The following is a 26,996-nucleotide window of genomic DNA, read 5'->3' as shown; positions in this document are numbered from 1 at the left end:
TGTGTGACTGTTCAATGTGTCATTCCTGAAGTAGTCAGTCTAGCTTAAAGAACCTGTTTCTATCAGTAGCTTGGGAAGTGGATCTGTAATGTAGGAAATGGTCAGGTTCTTCAACACAAAACAACAATAGAATAAATGATGAAGTTTTTAATGTCTGTTCAGAGAAATATCAGCAAAACATCAGGACACATTCCCCTGCAGCAGTGGAATTGGTAATGGGTGTCTCGTCACATCTCACTGACTGAGCAGATGAGGATTTAGCTTAGTATTTCTTCTGACAGATCTTCGATGTAGCTTTAAGCCTTGGTCCAAAATGTTGATTGTTTGTTGCTCCCCATAGATGCTGTCTGACCTGCTGAGTCCCTGTGTGTGGTGTGTGTAGATTTTCTCTTGTCTGTGATGTTTTGGGCTGAGGCCACTATTCTCTGCAGTTTTGTTCACCCGTGTGTACTTCAACCAGAACGTCCTTACTGCCACATTTCCTGAACACAGGTTATTTCATTGGCTATAACATCGAACAGTTCTGGAATAATGACAAACTTTTTTTTTGTTATTTGTCCATTGTGGGGCTGCTATCAAATATTTCTCTTCCTCCTAGCCCCAGTCAGTGTTACTGAGCTGATCTACAAACCAACCCTGGATGGGGGCTTCTTCTCCTGGCGTTCGCCACCGGCCTATCATGGAATTCGTGTGCAAGCTAACAACATGCTGGTGGCTTTCACTAAGAAGAGCTATTACCAGGTGTCCGGTTTGTCAGCCTGTACTCGGTACCTGTACACTGTCCAAGCAACTTGTGGACCGTGGATGAGCGAGGGAATCTCCGGGGTCGCAGTTACAGGTACAATTTCTATCCCACTCCAACCCCCAAGTGAGATGAAATCATCTCTAAATAGAGCTATAACTGAGCAGGTTTCAGGAGTCTCAAAACTCCAGCCTGCACAGGAAAGTACGAGTAGGGTTTTAATATCAAGTGGCATGGAGTCGTTAGAGTAATGCTTTACAGCACCAGCGATCCAGGTTCAATTCCTGCTGCAGTCTGTAAGGATTACAAGGTTCTTCCCACAACCCTGTGGCCTTCCTCTAGGTGTTCCAACACCCTCCCATATTCCAAAGACGTACGAGTTAGTGAGTTGTGGCCTTGCTATTTTGCTGCCAGAAGCTTGGCAATGCTTGCAGGCTGCCCCCAGCACATTCTCAGACAGCATTGGACATCAATGGAAACAGCACATTTCACTATGTTTTGGTACACGTGTGACAAAACTAATCTTTACATTGTTGTTTTCTCTTGTATAACCTCAATGTCTTGATGAAGGGTCTCAGCCCAAGATGTTAACTATTTGTAGTGGATTCTGGTTAACAGGGCCTCTGGTTAATCAGAGGGGCTGCTCATTTGGGGCAACTCTAAAAGAACAAAAACTAATCAATTAAAATAGCCAGGAGTCCTTTTTGTTTAGTGGCGATTCAGAGGTGCTCTTCTTTGCTTGGGGGCTTCTGCTAAGCAGAGTAGCACTTCCATGAATGAGGATTACATTGGCTGCTGCCATGAACAAATGGCTCTAATGTAATGGAAGGAGGTTGGGAATAATGCCTTGGGTGTGTATGTTGATGAGCTGCTGACTTTAGTCAGAGCATTTCTTCAGAAGAGTTGGGAGAGTTGATGGATGGGAAGTAACCAGTGTCCCGAGCTAGGTCTGCTGGTTGGAGGTGCCTTTTGTGTTGACTTTGATTAATCTTAGGAATTCCACAGGGTGTCCTGAAGTCCGACCGTCGGATCGCAAGAGCATTGTCGTGCCGTCCAACCAAATTCACTTCCACATACATTTTCCCTGGCAGTTTGCAGATTACATGAATGACCCAACTTCAAAAGCTTACCTAAAACTGGCAGGCATCTCTCGTTCCAAGGTAAGATGGAGTTAAAGACCAGATGTTGGGTAAAGGGAGGGTGCAGAGGCGCTGGGATTGATTTCCTCGGAGCAAGGGTGGATTGATGAGATTTTATGGAAGATGTTGGTCACCTTGGTGGGATTTAATGGAAGAGATTGGGTGTAAGTGGTTTCCTGTGGTCGAAAAGCAAGGAGGTAGAGGGGGCATATTTAAGAGAATAGACAAAAGGAATCAAACTGGCTGAATTATGTTCACAAAATGTTGGAGGAACAACGTCTATGGAGCAGAATAACTTATTCAAGTAAATGGAGCAGTCGAGGATTTGGTTCAGTGCTGTGTCGGACAGATGTTTGGAGATTTGAGTCCTGATGAATCTCAGCCCAAAACTCTGACTGTTTATTCATCACCAAAGATTCTGCCTGACCTGCTGAGCTCCTCCAGCATTTTGTATTGCTCTGGATTTTCAGCATCTGCAGAATCTCTTGGGTCTATAAAAAGAGCTGAATAGATTTCTTTTTAAATCACAGTTGTAATGTGCTGTATAAAAGGTAGTGGGAGACGAATAAAACAAGAATAGGTTAAATATTTGGGATATAGTAGAGAGCAGTAAGGAAAAGGACTGGGAGACCAGCACTGATTGGACCCCAAGAAGTAATTTGATAGTTCATTAGTAATGAGCTTAATGGCCAGAGTGTGTGTGATCTTCCCATCAGACTTTGAAGGAATTGCTGTTCATATCTGGAGTAAGGATTTTAACTTGGCCAATCACATCTGGGTTTTAAGATAAGACCATGAGACAAAGGAGCAGAATTAGGCCATTTAGCCCATCAAGTCTGCTCCTCTAGTAGATCCTGGCTGATTTATTTTCCCTCTCAATGCCATTCTCTCCATAATCTTTGCCCTTACTAATCTAGAATCTCTCGGTCAACACACACAGAATGCTGGTGGAATGCAGCAGGCCAGGCAGCATCTATATGGTGAAGTACAGGTGACGTTTGGGACCGAGGCCCTTCATCAGGACAGTCGGGGGTGGGGGGTGAGATAGTAAGAGGTTTGGGAGGGGGAGACCCAAAATGGTAGGAGGAGACAGGAGGGAGAGGGATGAAACCTAGAGCTGAGAAATTGATTGACAAAAGGGATACAAGGCTGGAGAAAGGGGAGTATCATAGGATGGAAGGCCTTGGAAGAAAGAAAGTGGGGGGGATTACCAGAGGAAGATGGAGAACAGGCAAGGAGTTATTGTGAGAGGGAAAGAGAAAAAAAAATAAAAACTAAGAAAATTAAGAATAGGGTAAGAAGGGGAGGAGGGGCATTAACGGAAGTTAGAGAAATCAATGTTCATGCCATCATGTTGGAGGCTACCTAGGCGGAATATAAGATGTTGTTCCTCCAACCCGAGTGTGGCTTCATCTCGGCAGTAGAGGAGGCCATGGATTGACATATGGGAATGGGACGTGGAATTAAAATGTGTGGCCACTGGGAGATCCTGCTTCCTCTAGCGGACAGAGCGTAGGTGTTCAGCGAAATGGTCTCCCAGTCTCCGTCAGGTCTCACCAATATATAGTAGGCCGCACTGGATGCAGTATATCACACCAGCTGACTCACAGGTGAAGTGTCACCTCACCTGGAAGGACTGTCTGGGGCCCTGAAGGAGGAAGTGTAAGGGCAGGTGTAGCACTTGTTCCAATTACAAGGAAAAGTGCCAGGGGATCCCTGCGGAAAGCAGAAAGGGGGGGGGGAGGGAAAGATGTGCTTGGTGGTGGGATCCCATTGGAGGTGGCGGAAGTTACAGAGCATTTTTTGTTGGACACAGAGGTGAGGACAAGGGGAACCCTATCCCTAGTGGGGTGGTGGGAGGATGGGGTGAGAGCAGATATGCATGAAATGGGAGAGATGCATTTGAGAGCAGAGTTGATGGTGGAAGAAGGGAAGCTCCTTTCTTTAAAAAAAGAAGACATCTCCTTTGTCCTGAAATGAAAAGCCTCATTCTGAGAGCAGATGCGGTGGAAGACTGGGAGACCATTTTGCTGAAGTGGGACACAACGCAGACTGGGAGACCGTTTCGCTGAACACCTACACTCTGTCTGCCAGAGGAAGCAGGATCTCCCAGTGGCCACACATTTTAATTCCACGTCCCATTCCCATATGTCAATCCATGGCCTCCTCTACTGTCACAATGAGATCACACTCAGGTTGGAGGAACAACCCCTTATATTCTGTCTGGGTAGCCTCCAACCTGGTGGCATGAACATTGATTTCTCTAACTTCTGTTAATGCCCCTCCTCCCCTTCTTCCCCCATCCCTAATTTTTATTTTTTTTTCTCTTTCCCTCACACAATAACTTCTTGCCTGTTCTCCATCTTCCTCTGGTGCTCCCCTCCCCCTTTCTTTCTTTCAAGGATTTCCATCCTATGATACTCCCCTTTCTCCAGCTTTGTATCCCTTTTGCCAATCAACATTCTAGCTCTCAGCATCATCCCTCCGCCTCCTGTCTTCTCCTATCATTTTGGGTCTTCCCCCTCCCTCTCCCACTTTTAAATCTCTCGCTATCTTTTTTCAGTTAGTCCTGACGAAGGGTCTCGACCCAAAACGTCGACTGTACTTCATCCTATAGATGTTGCCTGGCTGATGCACCATCAATAACTCTCGGAGATGGGAGGCGAACGATAGGCTTTTATTAGCAGCAAAAGTGACCACAACATCTTGGAAACTGAGGGAGAAGCAGTGCCTCCAATCGCCTTTATACAGGGGTCTGTGGGAGGAGCCACAGGAGCAGTCAGCAGAGGGGCGTGTCCAGACAGGTATACACATAGTTTACCACACTGGCCTGCTGCGTTCCACCAGCATTTTGTGTGTGTTGCTTGAATTTCCAGCATCTGCAGATTTTCTCATGTTTGCATAGAATCTCTCAGTCTTTGCTTTAAATATATCCACAGCCATCTGTGACAATGAATTCCACAGATTTACTACGCTCTGCCTAAAGAAATTCCTCCTCATCTGTTTTAATAGGACATCCTTCTAGGAAGGCTGTGTCCTCTGCTTCTAGATTCTCCCACTATAGGAAACATCTTCATTTTCGCTCTAGCTAAGCCTTTCAATATTCGGTAAATTTAAATGAGGTTTCTCCCCCCATTCTCCCAAACTCCTGTGAGTGCAGACCCAAAGCCAGCAAACACTCCTCATATGTTCACCATTTCATTCCAGGAATCTTTTTTGTGAACCACCTCTGGAGCCTCTCCAAGTGCAGCTCATCTTTTAGTTAAGGGCCCCAAAACTGTTCACTATACTCCATGCAGTCTGAACAATGCCTTATAAAACTTCACGATTAAATCTTGCTTTTGTATTCTAGTCCTCTCAAAATGAGTGGTAACATTGCATTTGCCTTCCTTACCACTGACCCAACCTGCAAATAGGCCTTTGGTGAACCATGCACTAGGACACTGAGCGGAGTCTTGGATGCAGGTTCGATTTTCAACGTTTAAGAGAAATTTGGTTAAATACGTGGATGGGAGAGCAGTGGTTTGGGTGCAGGTTGATGGGACTAGGCAGAACTAAGTTTGTCATGGACTAGATGGGTTGTAGTCTGTTTCTGTACTGAAGTGTTTAATGATTCTAGTGAATTCAGGCGCAGATCCAACAAATGATCTTCCTGTGTTAATCCTTTCATTCCCAGAATCATTCATTCAAGATTGCTTAATGTTGTTTCCACTGTACGAAGGAGAATGAGACACTTGTTACTCCAGATCCTATGCAGTACAAAAATACACCAGCAAGATAAAGAACACAATAATAAAACAGCACAATAAATAAATGCATGAAATGGCGTGTATACGTTGTCCATAAAGTGATGCCAGGCATGGGAGTGTCTATACATAAAGTGACTGACAGGACATGATCATGAAGTGGTGGATGGGCCAGTCAGTGGGTGGAGGGGCTGATCTGCCTTGCTGCCTGGGGAAGGTAACTGTGTTTGAGTGTGGCGGTCCTGGCGTGGATGTTGAGTTACCCCCTCCCTGATGGGAATGGGACAAACGGTCCATGAGCAGGGTGGATGGGATCCACCGTGATGTTACTGGCACTTTTTTGTATCTGTGTCCTTTATGGCGGGTAGGTTGGTGCCGGCAGTTTTGACTACTCGTTGTTGAGCCTGCCTGTGTGCTGCAGCGCATTTTCTGTACCATGCATTGATGCAGCCTGAATTGTCCTCTACTAGTGTATATTGATGTATCATTCTCATGAGCCTACCAGAAGATGAGAAACACAAGGAGCAAGTTTGAGCCAAGGACTGGGAGCTGGAGGGTTGATTATCAGGCACTGAGGGTGAAGATTTAGTTGGGGGCTTCCTCGCCCAGATCGTAAACCAAGACCTGTCCCCACTGTGGAAATGAATCATCCGATTCTCCAACGCGTTTGCTGTGTTAATCCGGCAGGTTCGACAGCTGTTCCTGGATTCCGGGGAACTCACCAATGCAGATGTGGAGCTGTTGCATCTGAGGAGAGGAAGTGATGGAGTGGAGATGAATATGACGGCCCACGTTCAATTGAACAGCACACCAGCAAGTCTCGAGTATCTTCTGTCCAATCTCAGTCATACCAGGGTGTCCGCTGAGGTTGATGTGCTGTTCTGGGATGGTGGGTAATGAAATGTACCTCCTCTTGCACCTTGCCCTTCTCTCCCTGTTGTTTCTGACCCTCACCTATAGTTGACGTACCAGAATGTGGAGGGTATCCATCCATGCATGTCCCCATCCAGCTGATAAGAATCAATCTCATTATTATAGGCCTGGAAACACTTTTTATTTAGAGATACAACATGGCAATGGGCTTTTCTGGTCCAACAATTACTCCCATGTGACCAATTAACCTACTAACCCCTGTGTCTTGGGAATGTGGCGGAAACCAGAGCATCTGGAGGAAATCCAGAGGGAGAGCTAACAAACTCCTTAGACAGTGGTGGCAATTGAACCCTGTTACAGTCACTGCAATACTGTGCTGCCCCACTTGGGCTGGGCTAGTTAAAGTGTCAGACACAAGAGACAGCAGGCTCTGGAATCTCCAAGGTCAAAATAAATCTTTTATCAAAGTATGTGTTGCCATACATGACCTTGAAATTAATTTTCTTCCAGGTGTTTGCAGAAAAATAGAAAAATACAATAGAATCTATGGAAATTTTATACATAAAGACTGTTAAACAACTGATGTGCAAGATTTGGAGCAACACACAAAAAAGCTGAAGTAACTCAATGGGTCGGGTAGCATCTGTGGATGGAAATGGGCAGATGACATTTTGGGTTGCAACGCTTCATCTGGAAAAATAGAGGGGAGGGAGCCTGTGCTAAAAGCTAAAGGTGAAGGGAAGGAATGGAACTGATGGGTGCCAGGTGAATCCAATCGGGTTGGAGAGATTGTGGGAACAGCACCAGAAGCTGGGAGGTGATTGGTGGAGGTAATCAAGAGCTGAAGAAGATGGAGTCTGATAGAGGACAGTGGAACAGTGGGAGGGGGAGGCTCGTTGTGGAAGGGGTGTGTGTGCAGGGGGCAGATGAAGAGGGTGAAGAAGTGGAAAGAAGCAGTGTGGGGTGCTAGGTGGGTGATTTGGGAAGAAACAGAATAAGGCCAGAGGGGGAGCAACGTACAGCAATTAGTGAATTGGCAGATTTCCTTTCTGAAAGTGTATCTGAATGGGATGGTTTTAGACCACAATTCAGTAATTCCATTCAAACCATGTTAATGTTTATTATTTTTGCATTTATAGTTCATACGATATAGAATTGGGCCTTTGGCCCATTGATTCCGTGCTGAGTGCTAAGTGCTGATGTGCACAAAGTGATACAAAATGCTGGAGGAATTCAGCAGGTCCAACAGCATCTACGGAAGGAGAGAGAAATTAATAGTTGACAGTTCTGGAATATCAGCTATTTATTCCCTTCCATTGATGCTTGAACTGCTGAGTTCCTGCCTGCATTTTGTGCATGTTGCTCAAGATTTACAGCACCTGCTGAATCTCGTGTCTCCAATCTACACGAATCCTAGTTCATTCACTATGTGATCCCAGATTCCACCACTCTCCCCACCCGTGGGTTAATTGGCAATTTAATGGCCAATTGAACTACCAATTTGCACGTTATGTGGGAGAGAACTGGCCACTGAGTTTATAGCGAACAGAGACAAATTCCTTTTAATGATAGTAAACCATGAATTCCTGTCAAATGTGCATTCCTTTAATGACATTTTGATTTTCTTTTTTGTCTCTGTCCAGATGAGGATGAGTGTTCCTCTGCCAAGAATGACTGTCCTGTCGGGGCTGACTGTATCAATACCTTTGATTCCTTCACATGTGTTTGTCAACAAGGGTACTTTGACCCTGATTTTCAAAGCAGATCTTGCAGAGGTTGGTTTTCTCCCTTTTTTAATGTGGCATTGTTTTGTAGTTCTGTTACAGCCGCTTGCTCACTGTGTCAGATCCTGTGTGTGTGGTCTGCATATTCTCCCTGACCCCGTGTAGCCTTTCTCCAGGTGCTCTGGTTTCCTCTCCTGCATCCCAGAGACATGCTGATAGGGTAATTGTTCAAGTAGGTGGGCAGCAAAAAAAAATCAAAGAGCAGTCAATGGACAAGCAGGAGTGAGGGAGAATAAGCTTGTAGCTTGCAACCAAGTTGTTTCTATATTTGTGCTCTGTCAAAAGCAGTGTCAAAAGCGGTGAGCAACATCCCAGTGCTGAATGGTCAAATCCTTCATTATGAGGAGGTGTGTGACATTGGGGAGCATAAATAGAGCAGATTGAAGAAATTTCTTTCTCGTGCCGATGTCTAGGCCAAGAGAGAGCAGGCTTGCAGAGAGCGGGAGCAACAAACACAAAATGCTGCAGGAACTCAGCAGGTCGGGCAGCATCTATGGAGTGGAATAAAAGGTCATCATTTCAAGCTGAGATCCTTTGTCAGTCCTGATTTAGATTTGGAGCGTGGTAACAAGCCCTTCCAGCCAATGAGCCTGTGCGCCCAATTACGCCACGTGAACAATTAACCTGTCATTGGAATGTGGGGGTGGGGGTGGGAACTAGAGTATCCGGAGGAAATCCGTGCAGTCACAGGGAAAATACACAAACTGCTTGCAGGCAGTGGCAGGAAATGGGTTACGGGCGCTGCTATTGCATTTTGCAAACTGCAACGCCATAGTGCCAACTTGATGTGTCTCAGCTAAAACATCAACTGTTTATTCCTTTCCATAGTTGCTGACCACTCTGCTCTGGATTTCCAGTATCTGAAGAATCATTTGTGTTGAGGATGGCTGATGTTTATAGGGGATATTTGGGAAATCTCTTTCCCAATGACCAATTGGAAACTCATTGCTAAGAGTGTTGGTAGGGATAGATGCTCTAGCAACATTCAAGAAGCATCTAGACATGTTCTTGAATCACTGAGGCATGGAAGGCAGTGCATTTATTGTGGGGGGGGGGAATGGGATTAATATGGATAGATACAATGGGGTGCGTGAGCATGATGGGCTGAAGGGCTTCCATGATGTACGATGTCCAATCTCTGAGACTCCACCCTTTCCAACAGTCTTAGGGGGTTTTGTATTTCAACTGGACTAACTTTTTCTTTTGGAACACCAGAGTATGAAGTTCTGTCTAATTATTATTATTATTTATTTTAGTATTTGCGCATTTTGGGTTTTTTTTTGCACACTGGTTGAATACACAAGTTGGTGTGGCCTTTCATTGATTCTATTATGGTTATTATTCTATCCTGGATTTATTGACTATGCTCATAAGAAAATGAATCTTCGGGTTCTATATGGTGATATATACATACTTTAATTTGAACGAAGTTCCAAGGAGAGTATCCAGGCCCCAGGAACTGACCCACTGGAAATTCCCTGAGTGGTGCTGGAGGTTCTTGACTAAGCAAATGCAGCAAGAGCCCCCCACCCCCCGCCTGGGTGGTGTGGTGGACTTTGTTCACACTTCTCCCTACCTCAGTAAAGCGGTCAGCATTATCTCTTCACCCCTCTCCCATCACGTAGGAGATGCAAAAGCCTGAAAGCACTTATCACTAGCCTCAAGGTCAGCTTCTACACCACTGTTAAAAAACTATTAAGTAGTTCCCTTATAGATAAATTGGGCTCTTGACCACGTAATCTAATTGAGATCTTGCACTTTATTGTTTATGAGCACTGAACTCTCTCTGTAGTTGCTGCACTTTATTCTGCATCGTTATTGTTGAGGAGAAATTGAATTGCCTGGGATTGTACTCGCGGGAATTCAAAAGAATGAGAGGAGATCTTACAGAAACATAAAATTATGAAAGAGATAAATAAGATTGAGGCATGACAGTTGTTTCCACTGATAGTTGAGACTAGAACTAGGATACATAGGCTCAGGATTCAGGGGAGTAGATTTAGGATGGAGATGAGGAGGAACTGCTTTTCCCAGAGGATGGTGAATCTGTGGAATTCTCTGCCCAATGAAACAGTGGAGGCTACCTCAGCAAATATATTTAAGACGAGGTTGGATAGATTTTTGCATGGTAGGGGTAATTGAGGGTTATGGGATAAAGGCAGGTAGTTGGAGATGAGTCCATGGCCAGATCTTAATGAATGGTGGAGCAGTCTCAATGGGCCAAATGGCCTACTCCTCCTATTTCTTGAATTGAATTAACTTTATTTCTTGCATCCTTCACATACATGAGTAAAAATCTTTACATTACATCTACATCTAAATGTGCAAATCATAGTCATTTATAATAATTTATAATAGAACAGTCAATGTAATATAGAGTACACTCAAATCAGCGTGAGTTAATCAGTCTGATGGCCTGGTGGAAGAAGCTGTCCCAGAGCATGTTGGTCCTGGCTTTTATGCTGCGGTACTGTTTCCCGGACGGTAACAGCTGGAATAGATTGTGATTGGGGTGACCTTGGTCTCCAATGATCCTACTGGCCCTTTTTACACACCTGTCCTTGTAAATGTCCTGAATCATAGGAAGTTCACTACAGGTGTGCTGGGCTGTCCACACCATCCTCTGCAGAGTCCTGCTATTAAGGGAGGTACAGTTCCCATACCAGGCAGTGATGCAGCCAGTCAGGATGCTCTCAATTGTGCCCCTGTAGAAAATTTTTAGGATTAGTGGGCCCATACCAAACTTCCTCAACCATCTGAGGTGAAAGAGGTGCTGTTGTGCCTTTTCACCACACAGCTGGTGTGTACAGACCACATGAGGTCCTCGGTGATGTGGATGCCGAGGAACTTGAAGCTGTTTACCCTCTCAACCCCAGATCCATTGATGTCAATAGGGGTTAGATGTCTCCATTCCTCCTGTAGTCCACAACCAGCTCCTTTGTTGTTGTGACATTGAGGGAAAGGTTGTTTTCTTGACGCCGCTGTGTTAGAGAGATGGCTTGTGGTCTTGTGTTCCTTTATTCTACCTCAATGTACTGTGTAATGATATGATCTGTATGAGCTGTATTCAAGACAAGCTCTTCACTGTACTGCAGTATATGTGATATTTAATAAATCATTTCCACCTTGAATAAAAACATGATGGAATATTCTGATGGTCAGGCAGCATATGTGGAGGCAATATTTTGGGTCAGTTACCTTTAGTAAGAATCATTAATTTGGATCATTTTGTTATTATTTTACTTTGTCCTACCTCAATGCACTGTGTAATGATTTGATCTGTATCAACAGTATACAAGACAAGCTTTGCAGTATGTCTTTGTACATGTGACAATAATAAACCAATTCCAAAGTGTCCTTGCCAGTGGCTGTTCTAGGAATTCCTGTTCTCTGCTGTAGGATGATAATGTGTAATGGAACCCCTTTTCTCCCCATTAGATCACGGAGTGTTTGCAGACTGCAGAATGGATTCAATGAAAATTAGTGTGTCAAAAGAATTCCTGGTAGATCTGATGCAGACAGGTCTGCAGCTGGTCCTGAACGATGGGGTCTGTGGGGCAGAAGAGGAGCTGGACTTCTACACGTTCACTGTCACTGACACCAAAGCTTATTGTGGAGGGCAGCTTGAGGTAAGGTCAAAGGAATTTATTATCAAAATACTGCACATAAGAATATATCCCCTTAAGATCTAAAAGGGCGAGGTTAGAGGGACCACTGAAAGACAGACAGCTCACAGCAACCCAAATAATCACCAGCTTTTTTTTAAAAAAAGCCTAGTTAACCACTGAATTATTTTCTAATACATTTAAGAAACTTTGCATGTGTACATTAACAATGTCAAACTCCAATTATTTTAAAGAATTGCTTTTGTCTTTTCTCCAGATGAATGAGACACACAAAATATTCAAACACGTCATCACTAACGAGTACCACTCCGAATCTCCCATCATCAGAGAACCACGTCTGATACTCACTGTGAACTGTGCCTATTCCAGGAGTTCCTTAGTCAAAATGCCTCTGGATTCGATCAAACAGATTAGGTATGCTTAATGTTTAACCTTTTCACTAGGTTCAGTGATAGTTTTTTTTAAAAAAATCACAGCAGTAATTAAAGGTAGTCCCCGAGTTACGAACGTCCGACTTACTGACAACTCGTACTTACGAACCGAGGAAGGAGAACACCATCCGCCATTTTAAGTCATTGCCGTTGACACTGTGTTGAGTGTTTAACTTTGTATTTGGCTTAAATTTTTCTTAATAAGATTCACTCTGACCCTGCCCCCCCCCCCCCCACCCAGCCATTCCAGTCGGCTGGTGGCACAGTGAGATCAGCACCGGGCTAGAGAACGGAAGTTTCCAAGTTCGATCCAGTGATGGACCGCTCCCGTACAGGGTTGGTGTTGATCCAGTGACTCCCATACCATCCGTGCCAGGTTGATGACAAGCTCGCAAATCGACCACATTTTAAAAAAGCACTGCCACCTCCAGTTTAAATTCCCACATGGCATATTGTGGAGGATCAAAAAGCCAAACCCAGCACAGCCCCCACTTGTCCCATTTAGCCTGTCTCAGTGCGGTGGTCCTTAGGACCCAGCGGACCTCAGAAGCCGGCAGAGCTCAGGACCCACTGTTTCTGTTCCATTGATGGGAAGCAATCACGATTGAAAATAAAGTGGAAATAATAAAGCATTTGGAAAGAAGTGAAACACCATTGGTCAGTGGAAAAGCATTAGGCTACAGTCGATCAACAATCGGAACAATTTTAAAGGATAAAGTGAGAATAATGGAGCATGTGAAAGGCCCTGCCCTGATGAAAGCTACAATTATTACTGAGCAACACAGTGGTTTAATTATTAGATACATATGTTAAGTGTTTTATGTGCATAGAAAGGTAAAATATATATTTTAATTCTTGGCTGTGCAGATCAAGACTATTTCCTTGTTGTCTCATAGGCTTATCAAAAGATTTCCCTTTGTATCTGTCCCATTTGAGCTAGATTTCAGTACAAATATTGACCTAAGGCAAGGTGCTTTGTTCTGTTTTTGTTTACAGGTGAATTGGTTAGTTGGAGTTAGTTACCAATGCTGACTTGCTGTTAATTCTTTGTTATGAACATCCAATTAAACAGCCATAACCACAACATGATTTCCAAAGAATCTCCTGGTTAATATCATTTCCAGATCCAATAGCATTTGCGTAGAACAGTTTAGCCAGCTAGTTGATTACTTCTAATTTAATTAGTTCAGCACAACACTGTAGACGGTCTCCTCTCTTGCTGTGGAAGGAGCGATGTCTGTCCCTCCCTTGTTAGTGAGGGAGATCCTAAGGCTACGTTCACACTGGACTGGATCATTTTAAAAACGCCGGCTTCGTGTAAAAATGATAAGCGTCCATACCAAGCATTTTTGAAAATACCTCTGTTCGCATTAAAACAGGTGTTTGGGTGAATCTCCTCCTACTGGGCATGCACAGGACACATCTACAGAAAACAAGCGACATGTTTGGTGTTGAATCTCACTGTGAAAGTCCATGTTTGTGCACTTACAGACTAGAAAAACTTAAAACAAAATTGCCAAACGACAGACAGCTGTTGGCTTTCACACAGGAGGACTTAAAACTTTTTTTTAAAAAAAGAGAGACTAGAGCATATGGAGGCAACCGAAAGGGAGTTAACGGACAGTATAACCCGGCTGACGACGAACACTGAAAAACTGACTAACTGCATTAATAAAGCACCTTGTTAAATGTATAAAACATGTCTGCATCAGCGTTATCTTGTTTTTCCATACAATATTACATTAGGCTGTTACACATCTATTGTCAGAGAAGTACTTGTATAAATAGGTAAACCACCTTCATACGAGCAAGGATAGAAAACAGAGCGAAGTGAATATACTTATTTATTCGGTAAGTTATGGGTCAAAGTATTTGGTGAGTACATTTCTAACTCTTCTGGCTTCAGTCTCGTTGCTGTCTGTTCTGAAATTGTTAGGTTGTGTGGTGGGTTTCGTCCAGGAAAACAATGAAATGCCACCATCTGTTCCAGCATGTCATGATAGCGTTTCTAGAAATCTCTGCTTACCCCATCCACACTACTCTTGCCCAAGTGGCGTTTTCAAATTTACACACTCTGGAGGATGTTTTAGAGAAGCTCTGTTTTTGGGGGAGGAAAACACCATTTCAGTGTGGACAGAGGTTCAAAACGAAGAGAAAAGGCTTTGGTTATGGAGTTATCCGGTCTAGTGTGGACATAGCTTAAGAGGTGTTGAAGTGAAGTTTTTTTTTTGAAGTACTGTAGACCATGGTGTGTCACTGGGGGGCATGGAGGGTAGTAGAAATGCTGATGTTTTATGCTTTTATAAGTGAGGGGGAGGGGAGTTGAGGCTGCTTGAGTGTGGGAGGGGGCAGGGGGTTTTGGGGTTCTTGCATTTTTGTCATTCATTCTTTGGGGTTTTCCTTCTGTTTTGAGGATGTCTGTGGAAGTGAGAATTTCAGGTTGTATACATTCTCTGATCATAAATGGAACTGTTGAAGGGACAGGCACTTCAGACATAATGTCTGCTGAACAAAATACAGAATTAAACTAAATCTCTGAACATGCACATGATCCATATCCATCCATTCCCTGTGCATCTGTTTCTACCATTTTATCCCTTAAATGTCACTTCCGTATCTATTTCCACCACCACACAGCATGGCCCAGAAACCCAACACCCTCGGCATTTAAATGAAGAACTTGCTTTTCCCTCTCATCTTAATGCTATGCCTCAAGCGCTTGGCATTTCTGTCCCCTGGGAGAAAAATTCTGACCGTCTATCCTGGCAGGAGTGCAATCACTCAAGTCAAGTACAACGTTCTGTAAGGAGTTGTCTATTAATCCCTTAATGGACAATGCCTGTGTGTAACTCTGTTTAAAGTGGGAGGCTGATGCATGGGCAACCACCACTTAGTCCTTGACAGATTGGGGTCAGGGTTCCAGCGGCATGGAGTGAAAGGCAACCTGGGGTCCCTTACTGCCATTGTGACATGACGTCATCTTCCACCTGCTCCACGTCTGAGGTTTTGGTTGGATTGCTCTTTGTCTGGAACCTCTTCCTCGACCTTACCAGCATGGGTGACCCTACCAGGAGATCAGTGCCAGATAGCTAAATTCCAGATGGCATCGCTCTCGATCTCAGGAACTCACAAGCTGCTGCATGATGACAGTCTCGAGAATAATCTACCCTGTCTATGCTTCTCATCATTTTATGCACCTCTGCTACTTCAGGGGAAAAAATAACCTAAATGTGTCCCACCTCTCCCTTGTAGCTCTTACACTCTAATCCAGGCAACATGCCGGAAACTGCACAATATGCTGGAGGAACGCTGCAAGTCAGGCAGCACCTATGGGAGGGTAATGAACATTCAGTGACTCAGAATGAGACCCTTCTTGGTTAAAAAATGTGAACTGTTCATTGCCCTCCATAGGTGCTGCCTGATCTGCTGGGTTCTTCCAACAGTTTGTTTGTTCCCCTGGAATTCCTGTCTCAGCATCCTGGATTAGGGGGTACAAGCTATCAGGAGAAGATGGACAGACTTGGGTTGTTTTTCTTGGAGAGGCTGAAGGGAGAACTGATAGAAATTTATAAACTTCTGAGAAACGTTAACAAGATAGATATTCAGAAACTATCTCCCAGGGTAAAGTATCAGAGGCTATGGCTTTAAGGTGATGGGGGTGGGAGCAGTTTTTTGTTTAACAGAGAGAAAACAACCAAGGTTTCTCCTTGTAATTCATATATTCTCTTCTGAAACCTGTGTAACTCTGTATAATGGCACAACCATTTATTGCTCAGAAACGTCCTGAACTGTTCTGTTTTCTTGTTTGTTTCAAGGATGTTTGAACCCATAATTGAGTATAACAGTGACCCCCTCCATCTTGCCATCTTCCTCTACAAAGACAACACATTCTCACCCAGCACTATGTACGGAGAGTCTCCAACCATCCAGCTTAACGAGGATCTCTACTTGGAGGTCAGGGCATCTCCGACTGGGATCTCAGAGGCTGCTTTTGTTTTGGAAGTGGTTTCCTGTTGGGCCACTGCAACTGCTGACCGGCTGGGAAGACTAGCATTCCAGTTCCTCCAGGATGGGTGAGAACTACTTCTCATAAGCGCAATGAGTTCAAACAAAGTTTGCTGAACTGATATCCAGAATGTGGGGGGATGGGGTTGGTTTGTCCTGCGAAGAAAGATTGGACAAACTTGTGTGCGCTGGTATTTCGAAGAATGAAAAAGGACCTGTTTGGGTACTGAAAGTCGAGAATCTGGGGACACAACCTCTGAATAAAGAGACATCCCTTTAGAACAGAGTCAAACTTCTAAGAGGAGTGCTGTTGTGCCGCCTTTGTGGTGGCTTTTGCAGTACGTGCTTAACCCAGGCATGTTCTCTATATTAACACCAGAGAATTTCAGGTTATTGACCTGGTTATTTCAGGTTATTTCTGGTTATATCAGGTTATTTCCCTAATGAAGACTGCCTCACGGACTTCTGGCTTCTCCTTCCTGCAGCTGATAATCAGCTCTTTGGTTTTGCTGATGTTGGGGTGAGAGGTTATTGAGGTACCACTCAATGAAATTGAAGGTCTCTGTGCTTACATGCTGGTTCATCACCACATTTGATTGGGTCAACAAAGCAAGCCCATGTGTTGCTGAGGAGATGAATTGGGTGTTGATTTTCCTTCTGCTGTTTTCTCTCCTCCATTCTTCCAATAGGTGTCCTGTAGACGAGACCTTCAGATGGTATTCCGTTAACGGGCTGAGCAGCAACACCCGGTTTGCCATCAAGATGTTCCGCTTCACAGAAATGGTGAACAGTCCCATTTACCTGCACTGCCAGGTGACGATCTGTAATGTGGAAGCTGCTGGAGACTGTTTAACAGTAAGTCAACTATTTCAATCCCAAGTGAACTATTAACTGGATAACTGGAGTGTTATTAAAAACTTTTTTTAAAGATTCTATAGATGGAAGATGCTGCATCTGGTTGTTTTCTAAGCACGATGTGTTAATTATTAACATTTAACAGTTGTAGGGGATAGGGACCATGTGTGATCAGATGGGATCAGTTTAAAATGGCAGCATAGGTTGGCAGAGACATGATGGGCAGAAGGGCCCGTTTGCTGTGCTATACTGTCCTTTGTTCTAATCAAAGCCAGGCTGATGCTGAGCAGCACATGAATACCCTTGGCCACTTTAGTAGGTACACCTCTACACTGCTTGTTAATCAGCCAATCATGTGTCAGCAACTCCATGCATAAAAGCATGCAGACACAGTCAAGAGGTTCAGTTGTTGTTCAGGGCAAACATCAGAATGGGGAAGAAATGTGATCTGAGTGACTCCTGCTGTGAAATGATTGTTGGTGCTAGAAAGGGTGGTTTGAGTATCTCTGAAACAGCTGATCTCCTGGGATTTTCACTCACAACTATCTCTAGGGTTTACAGAGAATGGTGTGGAAAAATACAGCAGGCAGTAGTTCTGTGACTGAAGACACCTTGTTAATGAGAGAGGTCAGAGAATGGCTAGACTGGGTCAAGCTGATAAGAAGGCAACAATAACTCAAATAACCACATGTTACAACAGTGGTGTGCGAACAAGCATCTCTGAATGTACAACATGTTGAACCTTGAAGTGGATGGGCTACAGCCGTAGAAGATCTCGAATGTACACTCAATGACACTTAATGAAGTGATACAGTTTGTATTCATTACATTGTAATGGTGTACCAGTGAGTGATGTGGTAATTGGTTTATTATTGTCCCATGTACTGAGATAGTGATCCAGAAAAGCCATTGCATACACAAGTCCTTTGAGGCAATAAGAAAGAAAAGTAATAACAATGCAGAATAAAGTGTTAGTTACAGAGAAGTGCAGCAGGACAATAAGGTGCAAGGCTATGATAGGTAGACTGAGATTGAGTCCTTTATCATACAAAGGACTTGTTCAAGAGTCTGACAGCAGGGTAGAAGCTGTCCTTGAGCCTGGTGCCAGACAGGGTTGGAGTATCTCAGAAACTACTGATCTCTGGGCGTTTTTGAACACTACTGTTTCAAGAGCAGGATTTCCAGCCTGGTGTGTATGGCAGTATGTTCCAGATTCCAACATCCTCTCAGTGGAAAATCTTCCTCTGCTCCTTCCTCCAGACCCTATGGTTTAGACATCTCTGCTATGGGAAAATTTTTGTGACCACAGCAAAGATTACTGCACTTTCTCTTGTTGCACTTCATTCTGCATTCCCTTGTACTACCTCAATGCACTGTTGTAATGAATAAATCTGTACAGTTGGTACGCAAGACAAGTTTTCCACTGTGCCTCAGTACATGGGACAATAATAAACCAATTTATCAATTTAATTTCAGAGACATGAAATTATGCAGATGCTGGTGGAACTCAGCATTTCCAGAGGGAAATAGACAGTAGATATTTTGGGCCAGGACTCTTCAGCATAAATGAGGGGTCTCAGCCCAAAATGATAATTGTCTGAGCATTTCTAATTAATGGAGTATTTACTATATTAAATCCCCTCAATTTTGTACATTGTATTAGACCCCCCCCCCCCCACCCCACAGTCTCCTCCACTCCAAGGAAAATCCAACTTCTCGTGCAGATGAACTCTGCAACTTGTCCAGTACTGTCACATCCTTCAGACTAGAACTGTACACGCAACTCCAGCAGTGGCTCAACCGATAATTTAGAACATTGTATCATAACTCCCCTACTCTTGGCTTCATTGGTCACACAGAAAACAACTATTTGCAAGCCTTCTAAGTCATCTTATCGATTTGTGCCACCACTTTCAGAATGCTTGGTCTTGCACACAAAGGTTCCTCAAAACTCCCTAGGGCCCTGCCATTCATCGTGTGAAGTCTTTGTTGGTCTTCCCAGAATGTATTGGTGCTTGTGTAGCAGGATTAAACTCCAGCTGTGATTGCCTTGCCTGACTTACTAACTAATCAACCTTTTAGTTTGCAAAAAAAATTGATAGAACGTGGAACATAGAACAGGAGAGCACAGTACAAGCCCTTCAGACCACAATGTTGTGACGACCACCTAACCTCCAAAGTCAATCTAACCCTTCCGTCCTACATAGACCTACATTTTTCTATCATCCATGTGCCTATCTGAGTCACTTCAGTTCAATGTATCAGCCTCTACCACCAACGCTGGCAGTGTGTTCCATGCACCTGTGACGTTCCTCCTTGTACTTTAGTCCAATCACCTTAAATTGGTTTTGGTGAAAATCTTTTGATATGGTTCTGTTTTAGAATGTGCTGCCTTAGAAGGAGGTGAAGGGAAGTGGATACATAGTTTGTAGAGGAATGCAGAAAGGGAGACAAGTCTACGAAAAAGCAGTTAAAGTTCATTTTCTTCTATTTCTAAGATTAGAGAATAGTAACTTTTTGTTACGTACATGAAAACATACTGAAATATGTGCTTTTGCATCAACAACCAACAGAGTCCAAGGATGTGCTGGGGGCAGCCCGCAAGCGTTGCCACGCTTCCAGCACCAGCATAGCAGGCCCACAACCTAACCAATATGTTTGAGAATGTGGGAGGAAAACTGAGCACCAGGAGGAAACTCGTGCAGTCACGGGAGAACACACAAGCTTGTTACAGTAGTGGGAATTGAGCCCAGGTCAATGGTGCTACACTAACCACAACAGTACCTCACCACCCTTGTTCATCTTGCTTGGTGCATTGGTAACTTTATTTCCTACCCCCCACAGGAGTGCTCCAGTGCACAGATTCCCAAAAGAGACAAACAGAGGGAAGGGACAACGCTCCACGGGACTGTGACTGAACTTGTTTCCACAGGATCCATAGCTCTGCGCAGCCATCCCAGTCAGCCAGAGGACCTGGAAGAGACGACCATCAAATGTGCGTATCAGTGATCAAAGAACAATTTGCTGCAGGAACTCAGCCGGTCAAGCAGCATCTGAATCAGATTTATTTTAAGAGTCATAGAATACTATAAACATAGAAATCCTTTGGCCCATCTAGTCCATGCTGAACTATTATTCTGCCTATCCCATTGACCTGCACCAAGACCATAGCCCTCCATACCCCTCCCATCCATGTATATATCCAAATTTCTGAAATATTAAAATCAAACCTGCACCCCCCCCCCCCCACTTCTGGAAGCTTGTTCCACACTCTCACTACATTCTGAGTAAAGAAGTTCCCCCTCGTGTTCCTCTTAAACATTTCACCTTTCACCCTTGACCCATGATCTCTAGATCTCCTATCTGTACCCCTCATGATTTTGTTTACCTTACCTCTGATATGAAATGAAATTTGTTTTGTAGCAGCAGTACAGTGCAATGAATTACATAGTGCAATATAGGAAAAAAATAATGAGGGAGCGTTCAAAGAATTGCAACATTGCTACATCAGAACAGTTCCTTCCTCCCCATAGATGCTGCTCAACCCACTGAGTTCCTCCAGAAAGGTTATGCTCCATATTTCGGTATCTGCCGCCTTGTGCGCCTCTGTCGATACATGTTTGATGGCCCATGTATAACAGGGAATTGGTTTAGATGTGGCTTCTCAGTGAAAGCCTGACCCATTACGAAAAAGTCCACATAGCAAGTCCTTTCTCTAGTGTAAAGGTTGAGAGGATTATAATTCCATCTCCAATCATGACTCATTTTAGTGAGTGCTTTATTTTTTTGTTTAGAGAAACAGCACGATAATAGGCCCTTTTGGCCCAATAAGCCCATGCCACCCCTGTGACCAATTAATGTCTTTGGACTGTGAGAGAACTGGAGCACCTGGAGGAAACCCACGCAGTCATGGGGAAACATACATGTGCTGTTCCTTATTGTGGTGCAGAGGTTTGTGTGCCTTAATGATCCTGGGATCTATAGCAGCCGGAACTTCAGTCCCTGGTAGGTTCAGCCTTGCTGGGCAGGTTCCGAGTGAAGGGCCAGACAAATACAGCACCTTGGTCCTCCGGGTTGGCCGTAGGGCCAGCAACACTACCCTGTAAAATCTTTACCGCTACAGAAACCGAAAAAAGGAAATTTATTGATGCCGGTGAGAGGAGTGATACAGAACTGGGAACAGAAATTATGATGGACGGAGATCAAAGCCACCAGGACATCTCCGGACTGAGAGCTAATCTTCTTTCACCCAAAGGAACTATCCATATTAGATGCTGGAATGTTCAAACTTTATATCAAACTGGAAAGCTTACACAGACTATCAAAGAGATGACGACAGCTGCTTGAAATACAAGAAACACATTGGACGGATTCTGGAAAGCAACCCCTAGCATCTGGCAATACAATCATATGGTCAGGCCGCAAGGACAACCACCATTTACAAGGTGTGGCACTCATCATGGACAAGGACGCCTCGAGGGCCTTATTAGAATGGAACCCCATCTATGAAGGACTCCTGTATGTTTGTTTAAACTCTAAGTTTGCCAAACTGTCCATAATTGTGGTATATGCACCTACTGAGGATGCGGAAGAAGAAACTGAAGCTGAGTTTTACAACAGCCTTCATTCTGCCATGGAGAAGATCCCGAAACACGATGTGCTCATTATAATGGACGTTAATGCAAGAGTTGGGAGTGAAATCAGCAATCCCGAAAGTACTATTGGAAGGCATGGTATTGGATATGACATTGGTGAAAGACTTTGACATTCGTGAAATGAACCGTCTTACAGTAGGAGGCACCGTTTTCCAGCATAGAGATATCCATAAACTCATGTGGAAATCCCCAGATGGGAAAACAGTCAGATTAACCATATCATCATCATTAACAACAAATGGAAGAGATCACTCAACGATGTTCGAGCAAAAAGGCTGGTGGATGTTGGCAGCGATCACCATCTCCTTGTAGCAAAAGTGAAACTAAAATTGAGGAAAGTGAGAATGGGCTTAGGCAGAGGCTGACGCTTCGATTCCAGCAAACTTCAAAACTTCGAGATACAGAGAAAATTTACACTCAAACTTACAAACAGATTTAGCATACTTGGCAAAGATACTGACATGACAATCCACAACTTTAATAATGTGATGAAGGAGACGAGTAAAAAGATCCTGCAATACCAAAAGAAACAGAAAAAATAATGGATTAGTGAGATAATCTGGATGAAAATAACCAAAAGGAAAGAAACCAAGAAAAGAATGCTGAGTACAACTTCCCGTCGCCTGAAGGAGAGACTTGCTGCTGGATATGCCGAGAATGACAAGGATGTTAAACAAAGCTGCAGAAAGGACAAGCGACAGTATTTTGAGACACTTGCCTCAAAAACTGAAGAAGCTGCAAAAAATATGGATATGAGAACATTATACAAAATAACCAAGTGCATGAAGGGGGACTATGGAAACAAGAATGATATCGCTATAAAAGCAAAGGATGGCAATATGATCAAAAACGAGAAAGGAATAACCACCAGATGGAAAGAACATTTTGAAGCAGTTTTGAACACCTCGAGAAACCCCTGAGAATTGTGAGAGTAATGAAGACTTTGATAGGTCCACAGAACCACCCACAGTTGAAGAATTCCAGCAAACCATTAAGAAAATGAAATCAGGAAAGGCACCCAGAGAAGATGAGATACATGCAGAAATGCTTAAGGGAGGTGGCAGAGGAATGGGCTGTGTGCTGTGTCAAATCTTTAACACCATCTGGCAAAGTGAAGAAATACCCGAGGAGTGGAAAACTGGATTTATTGTAAAACTGTCAAAGAAAGGAGATTTAAGTATATGTGACAACTGGAGGGGTGTTATATTCCTCTCAATTACAAAGTTTTCAGTCACATCCTGTTAAATAGACTCTCAGAGGTTGTGGAAGATATCATCCAGAAAGAACAAGCTGGCTTTAGAAAAGGTCAATCTTGCATAGACCGTATATTCGTGCTAAGACAAATTCTCGAACAATCTGCAGAGTGGAACAGCAATCTTTATGTACTATTTGTGGACTTCGAAAAAGCATTTGACAGTATCCAACGGGAAACACTCTGGAAATTTTTAAGAAGTTACGGATTTCCCCAAAAAATTGTAAACATTATCCAAATGATGTACAGTGGCTTCCAGTGCAAGGTGATTTGTGGAAAGCAGCTGACAGAAAGCTTCAGGGTATGCACAGGAGTCAAACAGGGATGTATCCTATCACCTTTCCTCTTCATTTTAGCAATGTGTTGGCTTATGAGGGAAACAATCACAGAAAAGAAATGGGGGTATTCAATGGACTCTTGCCTCAACACTTGAAGACCTAGTTTTTGCTGACGATATCAGTCTGCTAGCGAGTCAGCATTGTGACATTCAGGAGAAATCAGACAAGCTTGCATTATGCATCGCAACTTGGGATGAACATTCAGGTGAGGAAAAACAAAGATCATGAAGATGAATGCTTCCAACCTCCAACCAGTAATCATCAATAATCAGCAAATGGAAGAGGTAGATGAGTTCATGTACCTTGGGAGTAAAGTCAGCACTGATGGAGATAGTGGTAAGGATGTATTAGCAAGACTATCTAAAGCAAATCAAGCTTTTGGCAGCCTCAATGCAGTTTGGAAATCCACACCACTCAAACTTAACTCCAAAATCAGAATTTTAAAAAGCAACATCCTAAGCATGCTACTTCATAGAAGTGAAGGTTGGAAGATGATGAAAGACATCTGCAGGAAACTTGACATGTTCCAGACAAAATGCCTACGATGTATCAGGAAGATCTTCTGGCCTGAGAAAATCAGAAACCAAGACTTACTTACATCTTGCAATATGGAATCAATCTCAGTTTGTGTGAAAAGAAGACGATGGAGATGGCTGTACCACGTAATGAGAATGCCAAGTAATCAACTAGCAAAAGTAGCACTGAGGTGAGCCCCACAGGGAAAGTGAAGTAGGGACAGGGACAAAATGACGAGGTGAAGATCTGTGGAAGCAGAACTGAAAGAAGTAGGCATGAACTGGGAAACGGCGAGCAGCAGAGCGAAAGACTGGCAGAAATGGAAGACCCTTGTGGAGGCTCCATGTGCCACCTAGGCACTAAGGGTTCAGATGACAACGACAGAGCCTCTTATCTTGTAAACATCCATAAAATTGCCTCTCATCCTCCTTCACTCCAAAGAGAAAAGCCCCAGCTCTCTCAACCTCTCATAAGACCTACTCTCCAATTCAAGCAGCATCCTGGTCAATCACCTTTGCACCTTCTCTGTTGATAGAAGAGAAATGCCCAATGCAAGATGTGTAGGATGGCTTGGCATACAAAGTGGGAAACGGGAAGATTAGGAAGACTTTAAAAACCAACAGAACTACAAAGCGAACAATAAAGAAGAGATATTTTATGAAAATAAACTAGCATAAAATATAAAAATGGATAGTTTTTATAATTGTATAAAGGAGAAGAGGTGGCCAAAGTGAAAGTAGGTCCCTTGGAGGGTGAGAAGGGGTAATTGATATTGGGTAGTGGGAAATTGCAGAGGCTTTGAATGACTATTTTGTGTCTCTCTTCACTGTGGAGGATACATCTAACATGCCAAAGAGAGATGTTATGATTGTGATGGGAGGTGAGGACCTCTATACAATAGCAAACACTGAAGAGGTGCTAAGCAAACTTATGGGGCCTGAAGATAGATAAATTCCCTGGTCCTGATGGAATGCATTCCAGAGTACTGAAAGAAATGACAGAAATTATAGCAGAGGCTTTGCTGATAATCTACCAAAATTCTTTGGACTCTGGGCAGGTCCCAGTGGTTTGGAAGACGGCAAACATCCTGCCACTGTTCAAAAAAGGATGTAGGCAAAAATGCATGTAACTAAAGGCCAGTTGGTTTAACGTCTGTAGTTGGGAAAATGCTTGGAGCTATCGTTAAAGAAAAAATAGGCATCTGAAAAGAAATGGATCCATCAGGCAGACGCAGCATGGATCCAGCAAAGGCAGCTCCTGATGGACAAACTTACTGGAGTTCTTTGAGGATGTAATAAGTCCAGTGGATAGAGGGGAACAGATGGACAGTATTTACTTGGATTTCCAGAAGGTGTCTGGCAAGGTGCTGCATAAAATAAGGATGCATAGAGTTGGGGGTGATGTATTAACATGGATTGAGGGTTGGTTAACTAATAGAAAGCAGAGAGTTGGGATACTTTGATGTTTCTGTGGTTGGCAATAAGCTGTGAGCAGTATGCCGCAGGGGTCCTGGCTGGGCCTGTAACTGTTAACAACATTAACGATCTGGAAGAAGGGACTGAGTGTAGTGTATCTAAGTTTGCTGATGATCTACTAAATTGAGTAGAAAAGCAAATTGTGCAAAAGATAGAGGGTCTCTGCTGAGAGATTATAGATGGGTTGTGAGTGGGCAAGGGTCTGGCAGATGGAATTCAATGTTGGTAAATGTGAGGTCATCCACCTTGGAAGGAAAAATAGAAGAACGTATTATTTAATTGTTTTTAAAAATCACAGCATTCTGCTGTGCAGAGAAACTTTGGAGTGCTTGTGCATGATTTACAAAAGGTTGGTTTGCAGGTGCAGCAGGCTATCAGGAGGGCAAATTGTATGTTGGCCTTCATTGCGAGAATAATCGAACTTAAGAGCAGGGAGGTTGTGCTGCAACTGTATAGGTTACTAGTGAGGCCGCACCTGGAGTACTGTGTGTGTTTCTGGTCTCCTTACTTAAGGAAGGATATACTGGCTTTGGAGGCGATGCAGAGGAGGTTCACCAGAGATGAGGGGGTTAGAGTAAGAGATGCGCTTGAGTCACCTGGGACTGTACTCGCTGGAATTCAGAAGAATGAGAGGAGATCTTATAGAAACATTTCTTTTACTTAATTTTATAAGATAGAGGCTGGATAGTTGTTTCCACTGATAGTTGACTAGATCTAGGGGACATAGGCTCAAGATTCGAGGGAGTAGATTTAGGATGGAAATGATGAGGAACTGCTTTTCCCAAAGAGTGGTGACACTGTGGAATTCTCTGCTTGATGAAGCAGTGGAGGCTACCTTAGTAAATGTACTTAAAACAAGGTTGGAGAGATTTTTGCATAGTAGGAGAATTAATGGTTAAGGAGAAAAGGCAAGTAGGTGGAGATCAGCCAGGATCTTATTGAACAGCGGAGCAGGCTCGACAGGCCAGATGGCCTCCTCCTACTCCTATTTATTATGTTCTTGTTTGTGTGTTTCTTGAATCTCTCTGTGAATGGAATATTTAAACCAATGCTTGCTGTTATATTCTAGGGCATGGCACAAAACCCCTCCTCTGGATAATCAGCGGAGTAACAGGAATATCCCTGCTGATGGTAGTTGTAGTTATTTCACTAAAGGTTACGAATGGCCAAGCATGGTTGGAATGGTGTAGCTCCTGATGGAAGATTGGGTGTCTTCTGTTCCCACAAAAGATGTAGTTCAGTGTCTAATACTAAGATAAGTTCTGATTATTTGCTACAATGGGTGTTATAATAAAATCAAACTAATTAAACTGCCTTCAGTGTATTTTCTGATTATATTTTGCTAATGCTCCTGAAATGAAGGTTGCTGGGAGGAGAAAATTCAGAGGTAGTTTGTTCAAATCAAGAATTGTATGGATAGGGCATGAAGAGAAACTTCCACTGGCCTGGGATGGTTAAGAACCAGGGAACAAGGAGACACAATACTGAACCAAAGGTTTAAAGGTCCAATTTAATGTCAGAGAAATGTATACAATATACATCTGAAATTCTTTTTCTTC

At 43.5% G+C, this 26,996-nt stretch overlaps 1 protein-coding gene across 1 annotated transcript; it reads left to right on the top strand.

Moving 5' to 3' along the window:
- Window positions 1-720: 720 nt before the first annotated feature.
- Window positions 721-26,671, top strand: LOC132397795 (uromodulin-like). The gene is made up of 10 exons (XM_059976551.1): window positions 721-838; window positions 1,748-1,902; window positions 6,315-6,516; window positions 8,144-8,275; window positions 11,723-11,913; window positions 12,167-12,324; window positions 16,157-16,414; window positions 17,036-17,201; window positions 20,046-20,196; window positions 26,507-26,671. Exons 1-10 carry the CDS (start codon window positions 805-807, stop codon window positions 26,632-26,634), a joined length of 1,575 nt encoding a protein of 524 aa, XP_059832534.1. The 5' UTR covers window positions 721-804; the 3' UTR covers window positions 26,635-26,671.
- The last annotated feature ends 325 nt before the right edge of the window (window positions 26,672-26,996 follow it).

The sequence above is a fragment of the Hypanus sabinus genome, chromosome 8 (genome assembly GCF_030144855.1).
Source record: "Hypanus sabinus isolate sHypSab1 chromosome 8, sHypSab1.hap1, whole genome shotgun sequence".
NCBI classification, from domain to species: domain Eukaryota; kingdom Metazoa; phylum Chordata; class Chondrichthyes; order Myliobatiformes; family Dasyatidae; genus Hypanus; species Hypanus sabinus.
This window is presented reverse-complemented; position numbering and strand designations above follow the sequence as displayed.

What these genes read in the sequence shown, in the direction of transcription:
- LOC132397795 (XM_059976551.1), top strand. Translation starts at nt 805, where the DNA reads ATGAGCGAGGGAATCTCCGGGGTCGCAGTTACAG. An exon ending in TCAAAGCAGATCTTGCAGAG is followed by an intron (nt 8,276 to 11,722) that starts GTTGGTTTTCTC and finishes TCTCCCCATTAG; the next exon opens with ATCACGGAGTGTTTGCAGAC. An exon ending in CTGCTGGAGACTGTTTAACA is followed by an intron (nt 17,202 to 20,045) that starts GTAAGTCAACTA and finishes TACCCCCCACAG; the next exon opens with GAGTGCTCCAGTGCACAGAT.